Source organism: Balaenoptera ricei, chromosome 19 (assembly GCF_028023285.1).
Source record: "Balaenoptera ricei isolate mBalRic1 chromosome 19, mBalRic1.hap2, whole genome shotgun sequence".
Classification (NCBI taxonomy): domain Eukaryota; kingdom Metazoa; phylum Chordata; class Mammalia; order Artiodactyla; family Balaenopteridae; genus Balaenoptera; species Balaenoptera ricei.
Window position 1 is genome coordinate 36,013,679 of NC_082657.1, and position 18,815 is coordinate 36,032,493.

The following is an 18,815-nucleotide window of genomic DNA, read 5'->3' on the forward strand; positions in this document are numbered from 1 at the left end:
AGCTTGTTTGGGATGGGAGGTCAGAGCTCCAGAGAGAGGACATCAAGATTAACTATTTGTTCAGGGATCCACAACTCATGTTCCTGAGAGAGATGGCCAGGCCAGGGCTTGGGTGGACTGACTGCATCCTGTCCAGGTGCCAGATGCATGAGGAGGTCTGGAGTGGCATTTCCAGGACTTCCTGCCCCCTGGCCCTCCCCATCCTGTTGTATCATTCATTCATTATTCAACCTGTACTCAGTTAGCTCCTTCTCCACATTTTTGTGTCCTAGGCCCTGGGAATTCATGGTCAAATGAGACTTGCAATCTCTGCCTTTTTGAAGAGCTCAGCCTCAGGGGCAGGAAGACACCTAGAGAGGCCATTCCAATTCCAGTGCTTTGAGGGGTCAGCCCGGGGGTTGTGGGAACACAGAGGAAGCCAAAATACCTAGTCAAAGGAAAGAAGCATCAGGGAAGGCTTCCTGGAGGAGGTGACATATGAGAAGCAACCACGAGAAGAAGGAACACTGTCAGTTTCCTCAGCCTCCCTTCCAACGGTGCAAGATCCAGCTATAGCCATAGGGGCATCAACACTGTCCCTCTCCCCACTCTGGCCCAGGGCCCTGCTTCTGGGAGCTGCCTCCATCTTCCATCCTCCCTTGGCCCTTCCCACCCATGCCCACAGTTCCAGGACTCTTCCTGAAACCTCTTCTCCAGGACACCAAGCTTCACCATCTCTATCACCCCCACCACTGCCCCAATTTTCCTTTTTCTCCTCCTTTGCCCAACAGGAAATTGGCGTATCCTAATTATATACGATGTTCTGTAGACGCTGTAGTTAAGTACCCATCTGTAGATGGGCCATCCTTCTATTCTCCTCCTGGATGTTGAGAACGTTTTGTTAAAGGATACATTTTTAAAGTAAAATGCAAAAAAAATTGTGCAGTGGAAACAGTATGGCAGTTCCTCAAAGAAATAAAAATAGAATTACCATATGATCCAGAGATTCCACTTTTGGGTATACTATATGCAAGAGAATTGAAAGCAGGATCTCGAAGAGATATTTATACAGCCATGCTCATAGCAGCATTATTCACAATAGTTAAAACATGCAAGCAACCCAAGTGTTTACTGATGGGTGAATGGATAGCAAAACGTAGTATATATGTACAATGGAATATTATTCAGCCTTAAAAAGGAAGGAAATTCTGACACATGCTACAACATGGATAAACCTTGAAGACATCCTAAATGAAATAGGTCAGTCACAAAAGGACAAGTATTATATGATTCCACTTATATGAGGTACCTAGAGTAATCAAATGAATAAAGATAGGGAATTCCCTGGCGGTCCAGTGGTTAGCACTCCATGATTTCACTGCCGGGCTGCACAGGTTCGATCCCTGGTTGGGGAACTAAGATCCTGCAAGCTGCGTGGTGTGGCCAAAAAAAAAAAAAAAAAAAGACAGAAAGTAGAATGGTGGTTGCCAGGGGTTGGGGGAGGAGGGAATGGAGAGTTATTGTTTAATGGGTATAGAGTCTCAGTTTTGCAAGATGAAAAGAGTACTGGAGATGGATGGTGGTGATGTTTGTACAACAATATGTGTAGTTAATACCAGTGAACTGTGTAGTACACACACATATATGCATATATATATATGTACATATCTCTCACAATCAGGAATGCTGAAATGAATTTGCTAACAAATGCAAAACTGGCCTCTACCAAGGATGGAATCAATTCCATTTTACCAGACAAGATTTGTTTGCATACTTACGAACTGAATTTTAAACAATTTAAAATAATATATCATATTTAACCCAATATATTCAAAATATTATCATTTAAACATGTCATCAATATAAACATTATTATTGAGATATTTTGCATTCTTTTTTTCATACCAAGATTGCAAAACATCTCAAGTGCTCGGTAGCTACATGTGGTTAGTGGCTTCTGTATTAGACAGCACAGCTGTAGACAACACATAACATTCCTTTGAAAGAACATCCAGGAATCTTTTTGCCTTTTCCAAAGTCTTCTCCAATTTTTCCTGACAGTTTTTGAATTAAAAAAGAATTACCCAAGTAATCTATGTTCATTATACAAATCTCAAATGCAGGTAACTGATGAGAAAAAAATCACAATAAATGCCACCATCCAGAGATAATCACAGATCCAGATTTTTTATGGCCTCTGAGACTTTAATAGACACATTTTGTTATATATATTTTTTAAATAAATAATTTTATATACAATATAAATGTATAAACAATGTAGTTATATATTTTACAGTTTATATGTTTTGTTAATATATAATCTATGAAATTGTATTATTTTTCAGAGTTTTAAACTTTTCAGAATAGTTTCAGATTTACAGAATTATTGCGAAGAGTACAGAGAGTTCACTTATACCCCACACGCAGTTTCCTCTGTTATTAATATCTTGCATTAGCAGTGTTACTGAACCAAACTTGTGTCTGCTCACCTGTGTGCAGTAAAGCCAATCTACTGACCCTGGGTTGTGGTGAAGGAAAGTGCAGCATTTATTGCAGGGCGCCAAGCAAGGAGTCCAGAGCAGCTAATGCACAAAAAGCCTGAACTTCCCCAATGGGTTTCAGTGAGGCAGTTTTAAAGGCAAAGTGAGGATGGGGTGTCCCAGGTTATGCAATCAGCTCGTGCACAATTCTCTGATTGGTTTATGGTGAGGTAACAGGGTGGTGTCACAGGGGTTAACATTATCAATCCTTAGGTGCCAATAGGTCTGGGGGCTACATGCTCATGATCATCAAGTAGTTAATTTCTTCCATTTGGTGGTGGTTTTAGCATCAGTAAAACAACTCAGGAAATGTGTACCAGATACTATTATCTATACTTCAGAGAGGAGCTAAAGCAGAGGATATGGGGGAGGGGTCTGTCCTGGGAAGGTCCCTTAGAATCCTGCTCAGTTATAGTATGGTATATTTATCAAAAGTAATGAGCCAACATTGATATGTTATTATTAAACTCCATACCTCATTCAGATTTTTTCAGTTTTTCCCTAATGTCCTTTTACTGTTCCAGGATCCTATCCAGGATACCAGATTATATTTCCTAGTGATGTCTTTTCTTAGGCTTATCTGCGACAGTTTCTTAGACTTTCCTTGTGTTTGATGACCTTGCTAGCAGTTTCTTAGACTTTCCTTGTGTTTGATGACCTTGCTAGTTTTGAGGAGCACTACTCAGGTATTTTGTAGAATGCTATTGAATTGGGATTTGTCTGATGTTTCTCATGATTAGACTCAGAGTAATTGTGCTTTGGGGAGGAAGTCTACAGGGGCCAAGTGCCATTTAAGGGCACATCAAATCAATCTGACAAACTATCAATCTGACTTATCACTATTGATGTTGACCTTGATCACCGGGTGAAATCATATTTATTTTTGACTAGAGAATATATGCACATGATACAAAAATTTAAATATACAAGTCTCCCTCTCACCCTGCCTCTTCCCCCCTCAAACACACACAGGCTGCCTCACCGAAGATAATTACCTCCAATTTCTGGAGCCTGTGAATATATTACTTTACATGACTAAAGGGATTTTGCAGATATGGCTAAATTAAGTATTTTGAGACAGGGGAGATTACTCTGGATTATCAGGATGGACCCAGTGTAAATATAAGCATCTTTATAATGAAACCAAGTTCCCCTAAAACCAAGTTCCTCTACCAAGTTTATGATTGACCTCTCTATTCAACACCTGTTCCCCTGAAGGCTGAGGAGTATCAAAGAAAAGGAGGAATTGAAACTGTACAGGACCCTGTGGGGCCTTCCCAAGTACAAAGGCCTTTCTGTACCCCCCATTTCTTGTTTGTGGGAAAAAGGTTTCCGTCTCCAAGACCTTCTCTGAGTTCCAAAGTGCAGATTCAATTAGTAATTAGACTGAGGGAATACAGAAAGAAACCATAGTGCAGCCATGGGGCCTGCTCCTGGTTCCTCCTGGGGGGATGTAAGGAAAACCTGACATACATCTCTGAGTTATTCTATAGGAACTAAGGGCCCTGCCCAGGTAGAGGATGGTAACTTCAGGCTCAGTACAAGCACTGGGACCCCAGACTGGCTGGAACCGGAAGGCTGATGATTGAGATTCTTAGAACACCACCTGTTACCTCACCGCCAACTAGAGGAAGGTTACACACCCTGCAGCCCTCCCCCCCTCAAATTTCTGTATAAAACCTTCTTCCTTGAAACCCATGGGGGAGCTCTGGCCTTTTGAACACAAGCCACTCGTTCTCCTTGCATGGCCCTGGCAATAAATCTTTCTCTGCTCCAAACTCTGATGTTCAGGTGTGTTTGGCCTCACTGTGCTTTGGGCACACAAACTTGCGTTAGGTGAGAATAAGAGGTTAGACAGGAGGGTCAGAGTCAGAGAAGGCATCATGAAGACAGAAGCAGAAGGTGGAGTGATGTGGGGATATGAGCCAAGGAATGTGGTGGTCTTTAGAAGCTGGAAAAGGAAAGGAAATGGATATTCCCTAGAGACTCCAGAAGGAACACAGTGTTGACCTTCAGAACTATAAGATAATAAATGGTGTGGTTTTAAGTCTCTAAGTTAGTAGTAATTTGTTACAGCAGCAATAAGAAACAGGAACTGTCAAATCCCTTTACCAGTTTTTCTGCCAGTGAATGTCCAGCCTCGTCTTGAATGCCTCCAATGATGGGGATATCACTATCTCCACAGGCACCCTGTTTTCTTTCAAGCAAGCTCTTTCTTCTGTGGAAACCTTCCTCCGTGGTAACCTCCCACCCATTGCATGCCCGCCTCAAGCCCCAGTTCTCAGAGCAAGGATCAACAGACACAATCTAAATCCCTTGTACACATGAGGCTTTTATAGACATAAATTATCTCTTCTCCAGGTTTAACATCCTCCAGCTTTTCCCTTGGCCAGTTTACAAAAAGGTACAAAAGCCAACTTTCTCTTGATGAGGCTTCAGCTAAACACTTGTGGAATGGGATCCCATTGCCCGTGTCTTCCCATCCATGGAGGAGCCTATGGCAAAGGCCATAACCGAGCACACCCCCTTCCAAAAAGAATCATGTAGACCCCCTCCTCACTTCCCCCAGGGGCTCAACAATAGTCTCGACCCTTTCGATAGTATTTGTCATTAAAAATAATGTCAAAACTTCAGGTTCCGAGCGTTGGCAAGTGACTAGAATTTAATAATACAGTTTCATTTCCATTGTATTTACTTTTATAGTTATTTTCTATTGATGGCAAGAGAAACTAATTTTCATTTTCTGTTCAGGCTAGAGTTTCCATTTAAAACATATAAGTAGTAAAAAGACTGAACCAGTTTAACGGTAAATCTTGGAAACGCGGGTGGTTATTGATTGCGGCTGACGAGGGGCTGTGTGGTTGGATCTGGAGCTACCAGGGACCTCAAAATTATTTGGATCATTCCCAAGCCGCGTCGCACCATACAATGCACTAAAAAAGACGCCACAAACATACACTTCAGAGTCAGGATGGCCGAGCGGTCTAAGGCGCTGCGTTCAGGTCGCAGTCTCCCCTGGAGGCGTGGGTTCGAATCCCACTTCTGACAACCTTCTCGTTTTTTTTCTCTTTTCCAGTTCCAGGGTCTAAGGAGAGTGTCTTTGCGGTTTCAGATCGGATCTTTCTCTTTTACATTCCAAAAGTCAAATAAATATCATTAAGAAAAAAACACCTTTTAAGGAGGAAATACTTGTTTCGTAAAAAGATTAATAGTATTACCTATTTGATGTGCCACTTTACGTGAAAAGCAAAAAAAAAAAAAAGAGGAAAACGAAGCTTTGTCAGAAGTGGGATTCGAACCCACGCCTCCAGAGGAGACTGCGACCTGAACGCAGCGCCTTAGACCGCTCGGCCATCCTGACTACTGGCTTAATTCTTTCTGAGCAATCCCCTTCAAAATGGCTCTAGTGTGCGCATGCGTAGCGAACCGCGGAAACTATCGTTCTCCTCCCTGCGCTGGGAAGAGCTAGACACTGGCGTTTGCTCGAAGGGGAGGAGCGAGAAGGAACGAGAAGGTGCAGAACTAGGCGCCTGGGCACCGGCAGAGGGCGCGCGCGGTGTGCTGGACACTGAACGGCGGAGAGACCGAGGACTATTACTTCGACCCGTGTGCGTTCGTGCCGCCGACAGGCATTCATTCTACATTCATGCATTTACTATTCACATCAGCTTTGATTCTTGCATATCTCTAAGTACCCTTGCATTTCTGCATACATGTCCTGTTGCCTGTTCCGCGAGAAACAGTCAAGTCCGCACACTCGCACCGGCTTATAGATCTCTGCTGGCGCCCGAACCAGGTGAAGCCCGGATATAGCAGGGTCTCTTGGCACGCGTACATTCGTCAAAACTGCAACTTCACATTTGTATGTGTGTTTAACTCATTTACTCAGGCTCCGGGTTACACCGAGTCCTGCAGCGGCACAGCCAGATCCACCCTTTTTCCTGACCGTGTTCCTAGTTCGCAAACCTTGCTTGGCACACAGTAGGCGTGCAGGGAATGTCCGTGATTAACCCGTCCCTCGCCTCCTCCTTCCCGCATTGCGTCATTTCGTGATTCACGTCTCCTCTCTAACCCCAGACTTACCCACGCACTGGCTCTGCCCAGGGACCAGAAGACCTCAGGTCGCGAGGGTAACTTTCTCCACGGGATTTCGGGGAGGCTTGTATACAAAACAGAATTTCCGCCCTTAAGACACATTCAAGCCTGGGGGGAAGGGAGAAAGATAAGAAATACGTGAAAGGTAAAATGGCAAAAAAAAAAGAAAGAAAGAAAAGTTTAAAGGTGCTGCTAAGTGCAAGAAACAGGATGTCAGGAAACTTGCAAGAGACTTTGAAATAGGCCAAGAAAGATAACTGGGTGTCGTCTGGGGCACCAGTCCTGGCTGGCTGATTCTCAAGGGCCTGCACCTTTCATTACTTCTACATACAAATGATTCTTATTCACGGAAGTGCAAGTGGATTTTGTTGGAGTGGAATGCAATTAATTATTGCCCTGTGGATATTGACCATTTTTGCATCTGTATTATAAATCCATTTCATCATCTGTGATTGCCAATATATGTGTGTCCTTTGAGTCGGTTGTAACATCTTACTGGTTTCCCCACAAATTACTGAGTTAATGAAATTTTTGACTTGTGTTCATTTTATAATTATGTGAGAATCACGATTTTACCTTTAAAAAAGTCTCTTTTAATAGCGATCAAGGGTGACTAGGGGTACTTCCCTGGTGGCGCAGTGGTTAAAATCTGCCTGCCAGTGCAGGGAACATGGGTTCGATCACTGGTCGAGGAAGATCCCACATGTGGCGGAGCCCGTGAGCCACAACTACTGAGCTCGCATGATGCTACTATTGAAGCCCGAGCGCTCTAGGGCCCACGTGCTGCAACTGCTGAAGCCTGCGTGCCTAGAGCCCGTGGTCCCCAATAAGAGGCGCCACTGAAATGAGAAGCCCGCACACCCCAACGAAGAGTAGCTCCCCGCTCACCACAACCAGAGAAAGCCTGTGCAGCAACAAAGACCCAACGCAGCCTCCCCACCAAAAAAAAAAAAAAGTGACTAGGGGCTCCCACCATAAAAAATGGTACTGATGGACCTAGTGGCAGGGCAAGAATAAAGATGCAGACGTAGAGAATGGACCTGAGGACACAGTGGGGGAAGGGGAAGCTGGGACGAAGTGAGAGAGTAGCACTGACATATATATACTACCAAATGTAAAACAGATAGCTACAGCTCGGTGCTTTGTGATGACTAGAGGGGTGGGATAAGGAGGGGAGATGGGGTTAAGGGGATATATCTTATAGCTGATTCACTTTGTTGTACAGCAGAAACTAACACAACATTGTAAAGCAATTATACTCCAATAAAGATGTATGAAAAGAAAAAAAGAGTGACTAGGGGCTCTCATAGGAAGGGTGGTCAGGGAGGGCCACTCTCAGAGGAGGTGACAGTGAGTTCCAAAGGGAGAGACAAGCACAGTCAAAGCCGGGAGTAGCAGTCTTCCAGGTGGGAGGCATAGCCAGTGCAAAGGTCCTGAGGCAGGGAGGGGCTGTGGTCTGTTGGAGGGGCAGCAACGCCAATGGGGCAAGGGTATGGGTGGCAGGAGGCTGAAGTCCATATCACACATGGCTGGGATGCCAGGAAGAGGAGTTTGGCTTTTCTTCTGTGTGTGTTGGAGTCACTGGAGTGTTTAAAAGCAGGCGAGTGACATGATTCAGTTGGCCTTTCAAAATGATCCCTTGGGCTGCTGTAGGAGAAAGGACATGAGAGGCAAGAGAAAAATCAAGAGTCCAGGGAGAAGGCCATGGAAAGGAGGATGAGAGATGATGGAGGCTGGACCAGGGAAGTGGAGATGCAAAAGGTGGTCAAGTTCAAGATTCAAGATGTGTTTTGGAGGTATAATGAACAAGCCCTGCTGGCTGGCTGGTGTGTGTGTGTGTGTGTGTGAGCGTGAATGTGGAAAGAGGGGATGCAGGGATGCAACAGAAAGTCACCAAGATCATACAGGTTATCAGATGCTCACAACTTCCCTTTGAGATTAGTGCTGTGGGCAGGAGCTGCTCCCTACTCCTACTCCAGGGAGCTCAGGCTCACACAGGCTGAGTGATTTGCCAACATCCTCTTTGGGGAAGAAGCCCTGTGCTCTCCACCTCTGGAACCCTCCCCTCATGCCTTACACCACCAACCTTTCTTTGGGCGCATCGTTTTAGAGGTAAGAAAACAGTGGCAAGCCCAGAGCTGGAGCCCAAGCCAGACCCGCTCTGCCTGCTCCTCTCCTGGCCTGGCTGGGAGAAAGTGCTCATTGGATGGAGGTGCTGAGGCCCCACTCAGCCCTACCTCCTGTGTTTGGGTGGATGGTCAGCTGTCCTCCCCTGACACCTTTCAGGTGCCAGATTTGTGGCGTGGAGGAAGCCATTTCAGGATCCCATTCCAGCTTCAGATCCCCAAGACCAAAAATGGGAAAGGGTCACTATTCCTGTTTGTTCCATTTTCCCCTTATCAGCAGCCTAGGCACCAACGATGGATCCTCGAGGGACAGACCTCACTCATTTTCCACTCTGGGCATTTGTCCAGGTTGGGAGAGGAAAGTCCCCTGAGCTCAGCCTGGAAAGTCTACCAGCAACTGGGGAAGTCCCGGCATGGCCCTGCTCAGCCCTAATAGGGACAGATGGAGTCAGTCCCCGTGGGGACCTGGTGCTCAGCCAGCCCAGGGGCCTGAAAGGGGGAATCCTAGCATCCCTGTGACCTTGGCACACATACCCACCTCTGCTTGGGAAAAGAGTGGCAGGAAGCTGAGTTTTAGCGAAGGTCTCCTTTACAGCCATTATTTCACTTAATGTTCGTAACATCACCACAACACCGAATATCATTACCTGCATTTACAGATGAGGAAAATGAGGCTCAGAGAGGCCAAAGTAACTTACCCAGAGTCACACAGATGATAAGTGGAACCTGATTTTTCTGGCTTAATACTCTTTTTTTTAATACTCCTTCTTGAGAACTATTCCGAGCCTAGAACTATTCTGAGCCTAGAACTGTGATAGGTACTTTATTTACATTGTTTCTTTTTAAAAGCAAAAGCCATGAGGGCTTGCCAACTAAGGTGGCAGGCTAGATTTGGAGATGTTAATTTTAGTTCTGTTTTCATTATTGGAGGAGACTTAAAAGAAAGGGTAGGCTTTTCCCAGCAAGCCAGTCCAAGTGGCAAGGCCAAGTTTTTGTGCCTCAGGCTCTGATTTCCTTGGCCAAGGTTCAGGGACAGAAGCCATCAGGCGCCAGTAGTGAATCCCTGCCAAGGCCTGGTTTGGGCATCTTGGTCCACTGAGGGGGGACCTCAGGGGTGAAGCGGATGAAGCAGGTGTGGATCTCTGATGGGGTGGGATAGGAACTGCTTCGTCCCTCTGGGACGAAGCCAAAGACCCCAGGTCCCCCCTTGGTGTGGAGAGTTGGGCAACCCAGTTCCCCGATTTTGAATGGATCATGTGGACAGTGGTGACCAGAATGGACCAAAGACCAGAAGCTCACTTCCAAGTTCTGTAAACTGCTTATCATGCCCCCAAGGCCTTTGATCACCCTAGAAAGAGAACCCCAGGAATGCGGGAGACTCTGTAGCATGCCACTCTGATAAGCAAGAGGTGTAGAGCCAATTTTGACTTGAGGCAGCATGGCTGAGCGGCTCAGCGTGTGGATTCTGGAACCACCTGAGTTTAAATCTTGCTTCTGCTAGTTCTGTGACCATCTGGAGTTATTTAGCCTCTCTGTCCCTCTGTTCCTCAGTTTCCCAATCTGTAAAATGAATTTAGGAATAGTATCTGCCTCAAAGGGTTGTATAGATTGAAGAGTTAATACATGCTCAACGTTTAGAGTTCCTGGAATAGAATAAATGCTTTAAATGTTAGCCTAGAAAAATAAAGCAATGTACCATTTCTTTCTTTTTCCCCCCCAGGAACTGCCAAAGTATTAGTGTTTAATAGCACAACTGACCAAGGTCCAAGATATGAAGTTACCGTGTTCAGGAAACGTGGGGGGCACAGGAGGGAAATCACTCTATAAATTAACTCTATAGTATGTGGTAAGAAGAATGCACCCTTTATAATATAAAACCTATCTACACATAGTAGTTAGTTGCAAAAAACCATCGTCTTCTCTTGGCTTGTAAAAAGGTTGTTCCAGATTCCAGTGCAGATGAGCAACCTTCAACTCTTCTGTGTGGCAGAGATCTTGTTTTCACCGTCCAGCTCTTCCACCCCAGCCTGTGTCATGAGGTCTGTGGTATTTTTCTCCAGGTCATCAATGCGACTGCTCATGTCATCAATTCTTCCAATGATCTGGTCGGATGTGGTCTGAAATTTATCTTGCATCTGTTGCAGGGGTGTCCGCACCACCGAGGTGAGATCCTGCATGGCCTTGGGGTCAGTCTCGGCCATCTCCCTAGTTCCCAGCTTGGTGGTGCTCTCTCAGACCATCACCTACATTGCTGTTTGTCCCCAATGTACCATTTCTTGCACCTGCTGAATATTGTGGAGCAAGTTTCCACCTGTCAAACTGACTTTGCAGAAGTAGTGTCTATAGGGCCATCCCGACAACCATAGCATCCTGACTGCCCCCTTTGAGCCAGCCTTGCTCACCTCTCCAGCCTCATCTCCCACTTCCAGCTCCCTGCCCCCATCTTTCTGTTCCTTCAATCCACAACGCACATTCCTCCTCAGGGCCTTTGCGCTTTCTGTTTCCTCCATGCAGAGCCATCTTCCCCCAGCTCATGCAGGGCTGGCTCCTTTCATCATCCCCAGGTCAGCCCCCGGGTGAAAATGGCCCCCCACCCCACCTCCCACTCACTTTCAATCTGGCCTCCTTCTGACAGATGCAAAGTTACCGTGCTTATTCGCTGGCTTATTTGATGATCACGTTTCTCTCCCACTAGCCACTGTGCTCTTGTGAAGTCAGGAACTGTGGCCATCTTGTTCACCAGGTATTCCCAGCAGATAGTACAGTACCTGTCACGTAGCAGGAACTTGATACATAAGTACTGCATGAGTGGATGATCGGACAAATGGATGGATGGATGGATGGATGGATGGGTGGGTCAATTCCCTGGGCTCTTCAAGTCCATTTTCTGTCCGTCTCAGGTGGAGCTCAGGAAGCCTCCTCAGGTGAGGCCATTTATGACCCCTTGCCTTCCCCTGAGGCTTCAGCTCAGACTCACACGCCCAGCTCTCTGCATTGACACATCAGTTCCTTTTGCCCTTCTGGGGCTTAGGGACCTCCAGACCTTTCGCAGGCCCCATCTGCTCTGCCTCTTTTGGCTAAAACGTTTTGGTGTTCTGCTTAGGGCTCCACCAGCCCAGGGCCTTCTCTCAGGGTGGGCTGAGTACTCAGTGCAGGGGTGAAGGGGGACGTGGTGTCTGAGGTCTAGGGACTGGTTATTACCCTGGTTCCCTCCCCGTGACCACAGCCCTGTTGACGGAGTAAAGTACTGCTGTACAAATTGCTAAACAGGGCCGCCCTGAGTCCCCACCGCCACCCTGGCCCCTCCCCACTCCCGATGCCTGCAGTCCACCAACCTCCCGGCCGGCTCCAGCACAAAGGCTGTCGTCCGTCGTCATGGGCAGGTGTGATGCAAGTCATTAAAGATATTAAATATTTCCGCAGGACCACATTATGGCTTTCCTCTTTGACCCGATGCTCCACTACTCTCTGGGAGCCCCTTTGGATTCAATCCCACCCCTGCTCTGGCCACCTCCCACTCCCACCACCCACCCCTCCCTCTCCCGCTCCCCACCCCGGTCTTCTGGTACCAGCCCCCTGATTTTCCATTGGAAACAACCCCTCCCCCACTCTCTATCCAGGCAGGTCATGTGAAGCGGACTCCACTCTCCTACCTTGCTGGGGGGAAATGGGCTTGTGACTCAGGTCTGACCAGTCAGTTCCAGTCACCTAGCTACACAGTGATTGGTTCAGAAATGAGCACGTGACCAGTTGGTCCAATGGGAGTCTGGCGAGAGGGAACTCTTTTTTTTTTTTTTTTAAAGCATGAATTGTTTTGTTTGTTTGATTTATTCTTGGCTGTGTTGGGTCTTCGTTTCTGTGCGAGGGCTTTCTCTAGCTGTGGCAAGCGGGGGCCACTCTTCACCGCGGTGCGCGGGTCTCTCATTATCGCGGCCTCTCTTGTTGCGGAGCACAGGCTCCAGACGCGCAGGCTCAGTAGTTGTGGCTCACGGGCCTAGTTGCTCCGCGGCATGTGGGATCCTCCCAGAGGAGGGCTCGAACCCGTGTTCCCTGCATTAGCAGGCAGATTCTCAACCACTGCGCCACCAGGGAAGCCCCTAAGAGGGAACTCTTGGAGAAGAGAAAGTGGGTGTGGGGCTCAGGTGGCTGAGCCGGTAAAGTCTGAGGCTGCTGGTGGCTGTCATTGCTATGCCACCCAGAGCCTGCTTGAGAAGAGCTGGGAAATACGGAAAGTCAGAACTCTATTGACATCGATATTATTCGAACACTTGGATTTAGTTGTGCCTGAAACCATCCGCCCCTGGTCTTTTCAGTTTCATGAGCCAATGCCCTTTTCCACTTAAGCCAGTTTAATGTGAACTTCTGTCACCTGTAACCCAAAGACTAATATGGCCTAGATCTGTGCTGGCTTACACGGTAGTCAGGAGCTGACTAGTGAGCATTTGAAATGTGGCTACACTGAATTGAGACAGATCATATGTCACATACAGACTAGATTTCAAAGAAAGTATGAAAATAAAGATGTAAACTACGATTGACCCTTAAACAATAAGGGTTCGAACGGTGTGGGTCCCTTACGTGTGGCTGTTTTCAGCAGTAAACACTACAGGACTACACTGTCTGCAGTTGGCTGAGCCCATCCATGCATGCTGCACCGCAGGTAGCGAGGAACCGCGGGTATGGAGGAACCTCAGGTGCAGCGGGCAGACTGAGTTATACACGGATTTTTGACCCTGGGGAAGGTCAGCACCCCTAACCTCCATGTCGTTCAAGGGTCAACTCTATTTTCTCATTAATTTTTAATATTGATATGTTAAAGTGATAACACTTTGGCTACGTTGTGGTAAAACATATTATTAAAATGAATGTCATCTGTTTCTATTCACTTTTTCAATGTTGCTAGTAGAAAATTTTACTTGTGTATGTGGCTTGTGTTATGCTTCTGTTGGACAGTGCTGGCCCTGATGACCCACCTGTAAAATATCAGGAAGCAAGAGATCAGAGCCTACCCAAATAATGATGCCTCCCCACCAGAAAAGCACTCCAAGGATGCCAAGGAGGAGAAGGCTTCCTGAAGAAGGTGGGCACAAAAGGATAGGTCTGCTTTGCAGGGGTTGAGAGGAAGGGAAAGGCATTCCAGGTCAGGGCACAGCATGAGCAAAGGCCTGAGCGTGGGACTAACAGGAGAGGGGTCTGAGGAGAAACGAGGGTGGAATAAGGGAGCCTTGAGGGTTAAGATGGGCTGTCAAGGGACTTTCCTGGTGGTCCAGTGGTTAAGACTCCCCACTGCCAATGCAGGGGGTGCGGGTTCAATCCCTGGTTGGGGAACTAAGATCTCACATGCTGCGCAGCGTGGCCAAAAGATTTAAAAAAAAAAAGATGGGCCGTCGATTTCGCCCATCAAAGTGGGGCTTCCAAGGAGGGAGAGAAGGGCCCTAATTCTGGGGAGGGACGGGAGCCAGAATCTGCAGGCCTTTCCCACCAGCACGGAGCCACTCAGAGTTTCAGCATTCCCTTTGGAAATTCTCTCATCCTCAAATAGCTCCCAGTTTCCCTCTGATCTTTCGATTATGCCTAATGCTTTCTGTTTTCTCTAGGCCTGTTTCCTGCAGTCCCTTTCTGTGGCTGCCGGCATCCAGCTCCTAGAAAACATACTCATGTCCTTGGAACTCAACAGAGGACATGCCAGCAGAGGCCTGGAAAGGTGACAGGTGGACTCACTGAGTCCCAGTAGGGCATCACTGAGTAGTACGAAATCAGGGTGCCCTGTCCCCCAGCCAGAGACGTCCTGGGGGAGCCATGTCCCCCCAGTTCACCTTTTGCAATGCAAAAGAAAAAAAGCCATGAAAATTACTTTTCATTCTGGAAAAAAAAGAGCATTACTGACGTCTCGTTTGTTCTCCAAAGATTTCCACAGAGATATAGAGCAAGTATCTTGGTTTATCAAGCTCCCCACAAAAATGAGACAGAGTCTGATGCAATATTTTTCTACATCAGGCGGTCACAAAAAGTTTGTGTTGCTGAAGGGCCTCAGCGTCTTTACGGCCCTCAGCTGTCCATTGGACAACCCCTTCCTGGGGAAGCTGGCCTCCAGCCTGGGTCAGCTCCCCTGTCTGCACCAGAGCCCTCAGCATGGCACACGTGAGTGTGTGTGTGTATGTGTGTGTGTGAGATTCTCAGGCCACTGAGAATCGCCACTGATCCCCAGCACCACTGATTCATTCACCACTGATCCCCAGCACCTGGCATCTTGTAGGTAGGCACCCTGGAAATATTTGTTAATTGAGCAAATGAATGAATGAATACTAAATTCAGAGTTTAACCCCCCCAGATATTTACAGCACCCCAAATAAGGACCTCAGTCCTTGTGCTCTAATCTTCAAGATTACATTTCAGGGGAAGCAAGTCTCTCCTAGTTAACATCAGGCTACAGAAGAGAGGAACCTTCCTCTCTCCACCTTCCTACTCAGCCTCCTGGTTGAGTGCCCACTCTGCCCCAGCCCTGAGGACCCCAAGTAGGTGTGGGAGAAGGAGGGCGTTTTCATGAGGTTCATCCCAGTCTCTGGTGCGTTAAGAAGCCACATTTATAGGAGAGCTTCGAGTCAGACTGAACGTACAAGTTTCCATCCTCTTGAGTGTTACTGAGTCTGAGCTCATCATACTGCTCACCACCTGACAGGCCAATAAATTAAGAGACGAGCTGTTGTGGGAAGGGATAATGACTTTATTTGGAAAGCCAGCAGACGGAGAAGTTGGGGGACTAGTGTCCCAAAGAACCATCTTCCTCAAGTTAGAACTCAGGCTTCTTTTATACCAAAAGGGGAAGGGGTAAAGTCCTGGTTCCAGCCAGACTCTGGAGGGGTGGTGTTCATTTCTCCCTCCCCGCAGTCGTTCACAGGTGGGCCTGGTCAGGATGGTTCCTGCGAGCTAAACAAAGGTATTTTAGCTTACCACTCATTTTCTGGGAGGCAGGGTTCCCAGAGGTGGGCCATTATGTATACTTTAAGCTTATAGGCAACATCCCTTTGGTGATTAACTTCGAATACAAAGGTTCTTCCTTATTGCATGAGGACTATTGGGGGAAACTGAGGCAAGGGATTTGGAAACATTCTACAAATGGAGCAACTGGAGAAGACGAAGATCACCGGGGTTGGAGTGAGGGCTAGGGCCGGGCTTCCACCTAGGGTTGGGGTTTTTATCTCCCAGCCAAGGTCCCCTTCAAGATATCTGTGCATGTAAACCTCAGGAGGTGGGAGTGGTGAACCACGAGGTTCTTCACCAAAATTCCATGAGGCACCGGGGCTGCAAGGGGAGAACAGGAGCCTTAGAATTCTGCTGCCTTAGAATCTTGGCCAGGAGGGGAAGGGTGGGGAGGTGGGGGGCCCAGCTGTGGCTGGGGACAGGTGGCATCTGCTGGCACAAAATGTGGTCTAGAAGACAGCAGCTGGAATTCAATTGGGCAGAGAGGGCAGAGCTTCTGTGGACAGCCCAGCTGAGCGGGAGACTGTGGCCTCTCTGAGGGGTAGGCTCTGACAGAGGGTAGGAGGGGAGTTGGGTGGGGACAGGGCATGTCCCAGTGTCTGTGTCTGTGGGTGTGTAGAAGCGTGTGTCTCTGGGAGTGAGGACATGTGTGTGTGTCTGAAGTGTGCACATGTGTGATTAAACGGGTGAGTGTGTATGCTGGTTTAGAGATGGATGTGTGTCTGTGGGAGTGTGGGCACCCCACCGGGCCAGTGTGTGTATACGTATGTGGGGCATTTTTGTGTGGCTGAGTTAGTCATGTGTGTGTGCTGCGTGTGAATGTGTTTTGTGTGTACGCGTGACAAAGGATGGGGCAAAGAAGCACTATAAACTCGGGATGGAGCCATTTAGAGCTTACACCATTGGAAACTTGTGGAAATTTGTAGACTTGAGGGCAGGAGAGCCAAGTTCAAATCCCAACTTTGCCACGTTTCAGCTGTGTCCTCAATAGTCTCTCCTTCTTTCCAAGCCTCAGTTTCCTCCTCTGTAGAATGGGCATCGTTACCCTCACTGCCTCCCAGGGCTGACCTACAGACCACTCTGGGCGGATGCCAAGGTAACTCAGCTCCCTCTGGGGAGAGGAAATGAGAAAAGAGTTTCCATTCTCTGTGCTCTTGGAATTTCTTACCAAGAGCGTGTATGATTTTTATGGTGGAGATGTTAGGAAAAGGCATCTGTGCTCTGGAAACCTTTACCACCTTTCTCAGTCTGGCTGGGGAGATGCTTGTGGTTCTACTGACAGATGACCATGGTGGGCACGGCTGGGTGTGAGGTTATTTGCCAGGGTCAGATCCTCAGACCAGGCAGGCTCCGGGTGGTCTTCCTCTCCCCAGGAGCCAGCTAGGGATGTCACTGCCTAACCTGGAGGAGACAGGAATGCTGCTTCTCGGAAGCCTCCAGACTTGCGTTCTTGGCCAAGAAGAATCGGGCCCAGCCCGGTGCCCGGAGAAACAGAACAAAATCGCCTGCAGAAACAGACTTAAGGGTTAAATTAAATGGAAACTTGCCTTTCACAACGTCTGTTTTCTTTTCTCTCCTTTTATTTTTATTTTTTTAGGTCCTCCTCCTCCCCACAATGAATCACAAAAAGCTATTATCAGAGGTTATGTCTGGGGAGGGAAAGGGAAGGATTTCACTTTTCATTTTGTACCTTTCAAAGTAAGGTTTGAATTTTGGAGCCAAATCCTTTTTTCCTCTTTGTGCTCCTGCTTCCTCCTCTCACTAGTATCAGGAAGTCTCTGGCCAGAGAGCCTGCCACTGGAGATTTTCTTCTTCGAACCTCAGTATGTGAAAATGAAATAAAAACTGCAGTCACTGTTACATAATTTTTAAAAATCCCAAAATGCTGGCTTCCAAAACTTAATTATTTTTTTTACATTACATATTTAAAAAAATTTTTAACAGGCATGACATTTACATAACTTGACTTTCAAAAGGTACAAAAGAATAAGCAGTGAAGCACTTTCCTCTCATCCCTGACCCCAGTTTCCTTCCCCAGAGGCACTCCCTGTTCCCAGTTCCTCCTGCAGCCCTCCAGGACATCTTTGCACGTACAAGCAGCTATGTATAGGTATTTCCCCTCCTTCCCCTCCTGATGCTGTAGTTTCCTACACACTCTGCTCCGTTCCTCCCCCGACCCCACCATTTAACAATATATCTTGGTGGCTGTTTGCAAGAGTACACGAATGCCTATAGAATCTGGTCATTTTACAGAAGGGGAAATTGAGGCCCAGAGAGCTCTAGAACCCCGTCTTGCCTCACAGTCTGGGGAGCGTTCCTCAAGTTGGAGGGTGAAATCGTCAGGGATGAACTGTTTCCACTCAGAGATATTATTTTAAACAAATTCACTGAGTGAAATAGAGCTTACCAAGATGTGTTTAAGAGCCCTTGGTTCTCAGAAGGAAGAGAGGAAATCACAGCTTCCCAAGTACACACTAGAAAACAGCACCCGCCTTCCCCGGTTGTCATCTGTGAGACAGTGCCTGCCCCTGTCACAGATCGCTGCCTCCCAGCCCAAACTGGGACCAAATCTACTGAGCCCCCTTCCAGTACTGCCACAACAGCTGTGTAGCATTGGGTAGGTCACCTTCCCTCTCTGGGCCTCCAGGTTCATCTTCCCCAAGGAGCTCCTCTCTACGCCTCACCAGCTGGAATTTGTTGCTGTCTTTCTAGGTTCCCACAACTCGTGATTTACAACCATCCTTCCCCGGTCCCCACCACTTCCTCCTTTCACTCAAATAATCTTTAATTAATTGAGCATTTACGATGTTCTGGGTCTGTGCCAAGCAGTCTTCATGCACTGAAGTTTCAAAACAACACTGAGGGGAAGGGAGAAACTGGACACATTTTACGTGTTTTACAGATAAGGAAACTGAGGCTTAGGGAGGTCAAGGAAGTACCCTGTGTTACACAGCTAGTTAGCATTGGAGACAGAAATCATACCAGGCCGGCTCTGCTGACCGCACGGTCCCTAATGTGACCTACCACTCCCTTGGGTGTTGATATTCAAGTGTAAGCCTAGACAGCTTTACATCAACCCCCAGACAAAGAGGCT

At 47.3% G+C, this 18,815-nt stretch overlaps 1 protein-coding gene, 1 long non-coding RNA gene and 2 other non-coding genes across 4 annotated transcripts; 1 reads left to right on the plus strand and 3 right to left on the minus strand.

Annotated features, from left to right (window-relative positions):
- The first annotated feature begins 5,484 nt into the window (after positions 1-5,484).
- TRNAL-CAG (transfer RNA leucine (anticodon CAG)) lies at positions 5,485-5,567 on the plus strand. The gene has a single exon. It is a non-coding gene; the product is annotated as a tRNA-Leu (tRNA).
- Positions 5,568-5,797: 230 nt separating this feature from the next.
- TRNAL-CAG (transfer RNA leucine (anticodon CAG)) lies at positions 5,798-5,880 on the minus strand. The gene has a single exon. It is a non-coding gene; the product is annotated as a tRNA-Leu (tRNA).
- A 4,780-nt stretch (positions 5,881-10,660) lies between these two features.
- Positions 10,661-10,941, minus strand: LOC132353746 (heat shock factor-binding protein 1-like). The gene has a single exon (XM_059905149.1). The coding sequence runs from the start codon at positions 10,939-10,941 to the stop codon at positions 10,711-10,713; it is 231 nt and encodes a 76-aa protein (XP_059761132.1). The 3' UTR covers positions 10,661-10,710.
- A 6,235-nt stretch (positions 10,942-17,176) lies between these two features.
- Positions 17,177-18,190, minus strand: LOC132353668 (uncharacterized). Its single transcript, XR_009499060.1, has 3 exons — positions 18,129-18,190; positions 17,412-17,540; positions 17,177-17,226 (listed from the first exon to the last, which is right to left on the minus strand). It is a non-coding gene; the product is annotated as an uncharacterized LOC132353668 (long non-coding RNA).
- Between the last annotated feature and the right edge of the window lie 625 nt (positions 18,191-18,815).

Bases quoted from the DNA above. Each gene is read 5' to 3' on its own strand.
- LOC132353746 (XM_059905149.1), bottom strand. From the start codon at position 10,941: ATGGCCGAGACTGACCCCAAGGCCATGCAGGATCTCACCTCGGTGGTG.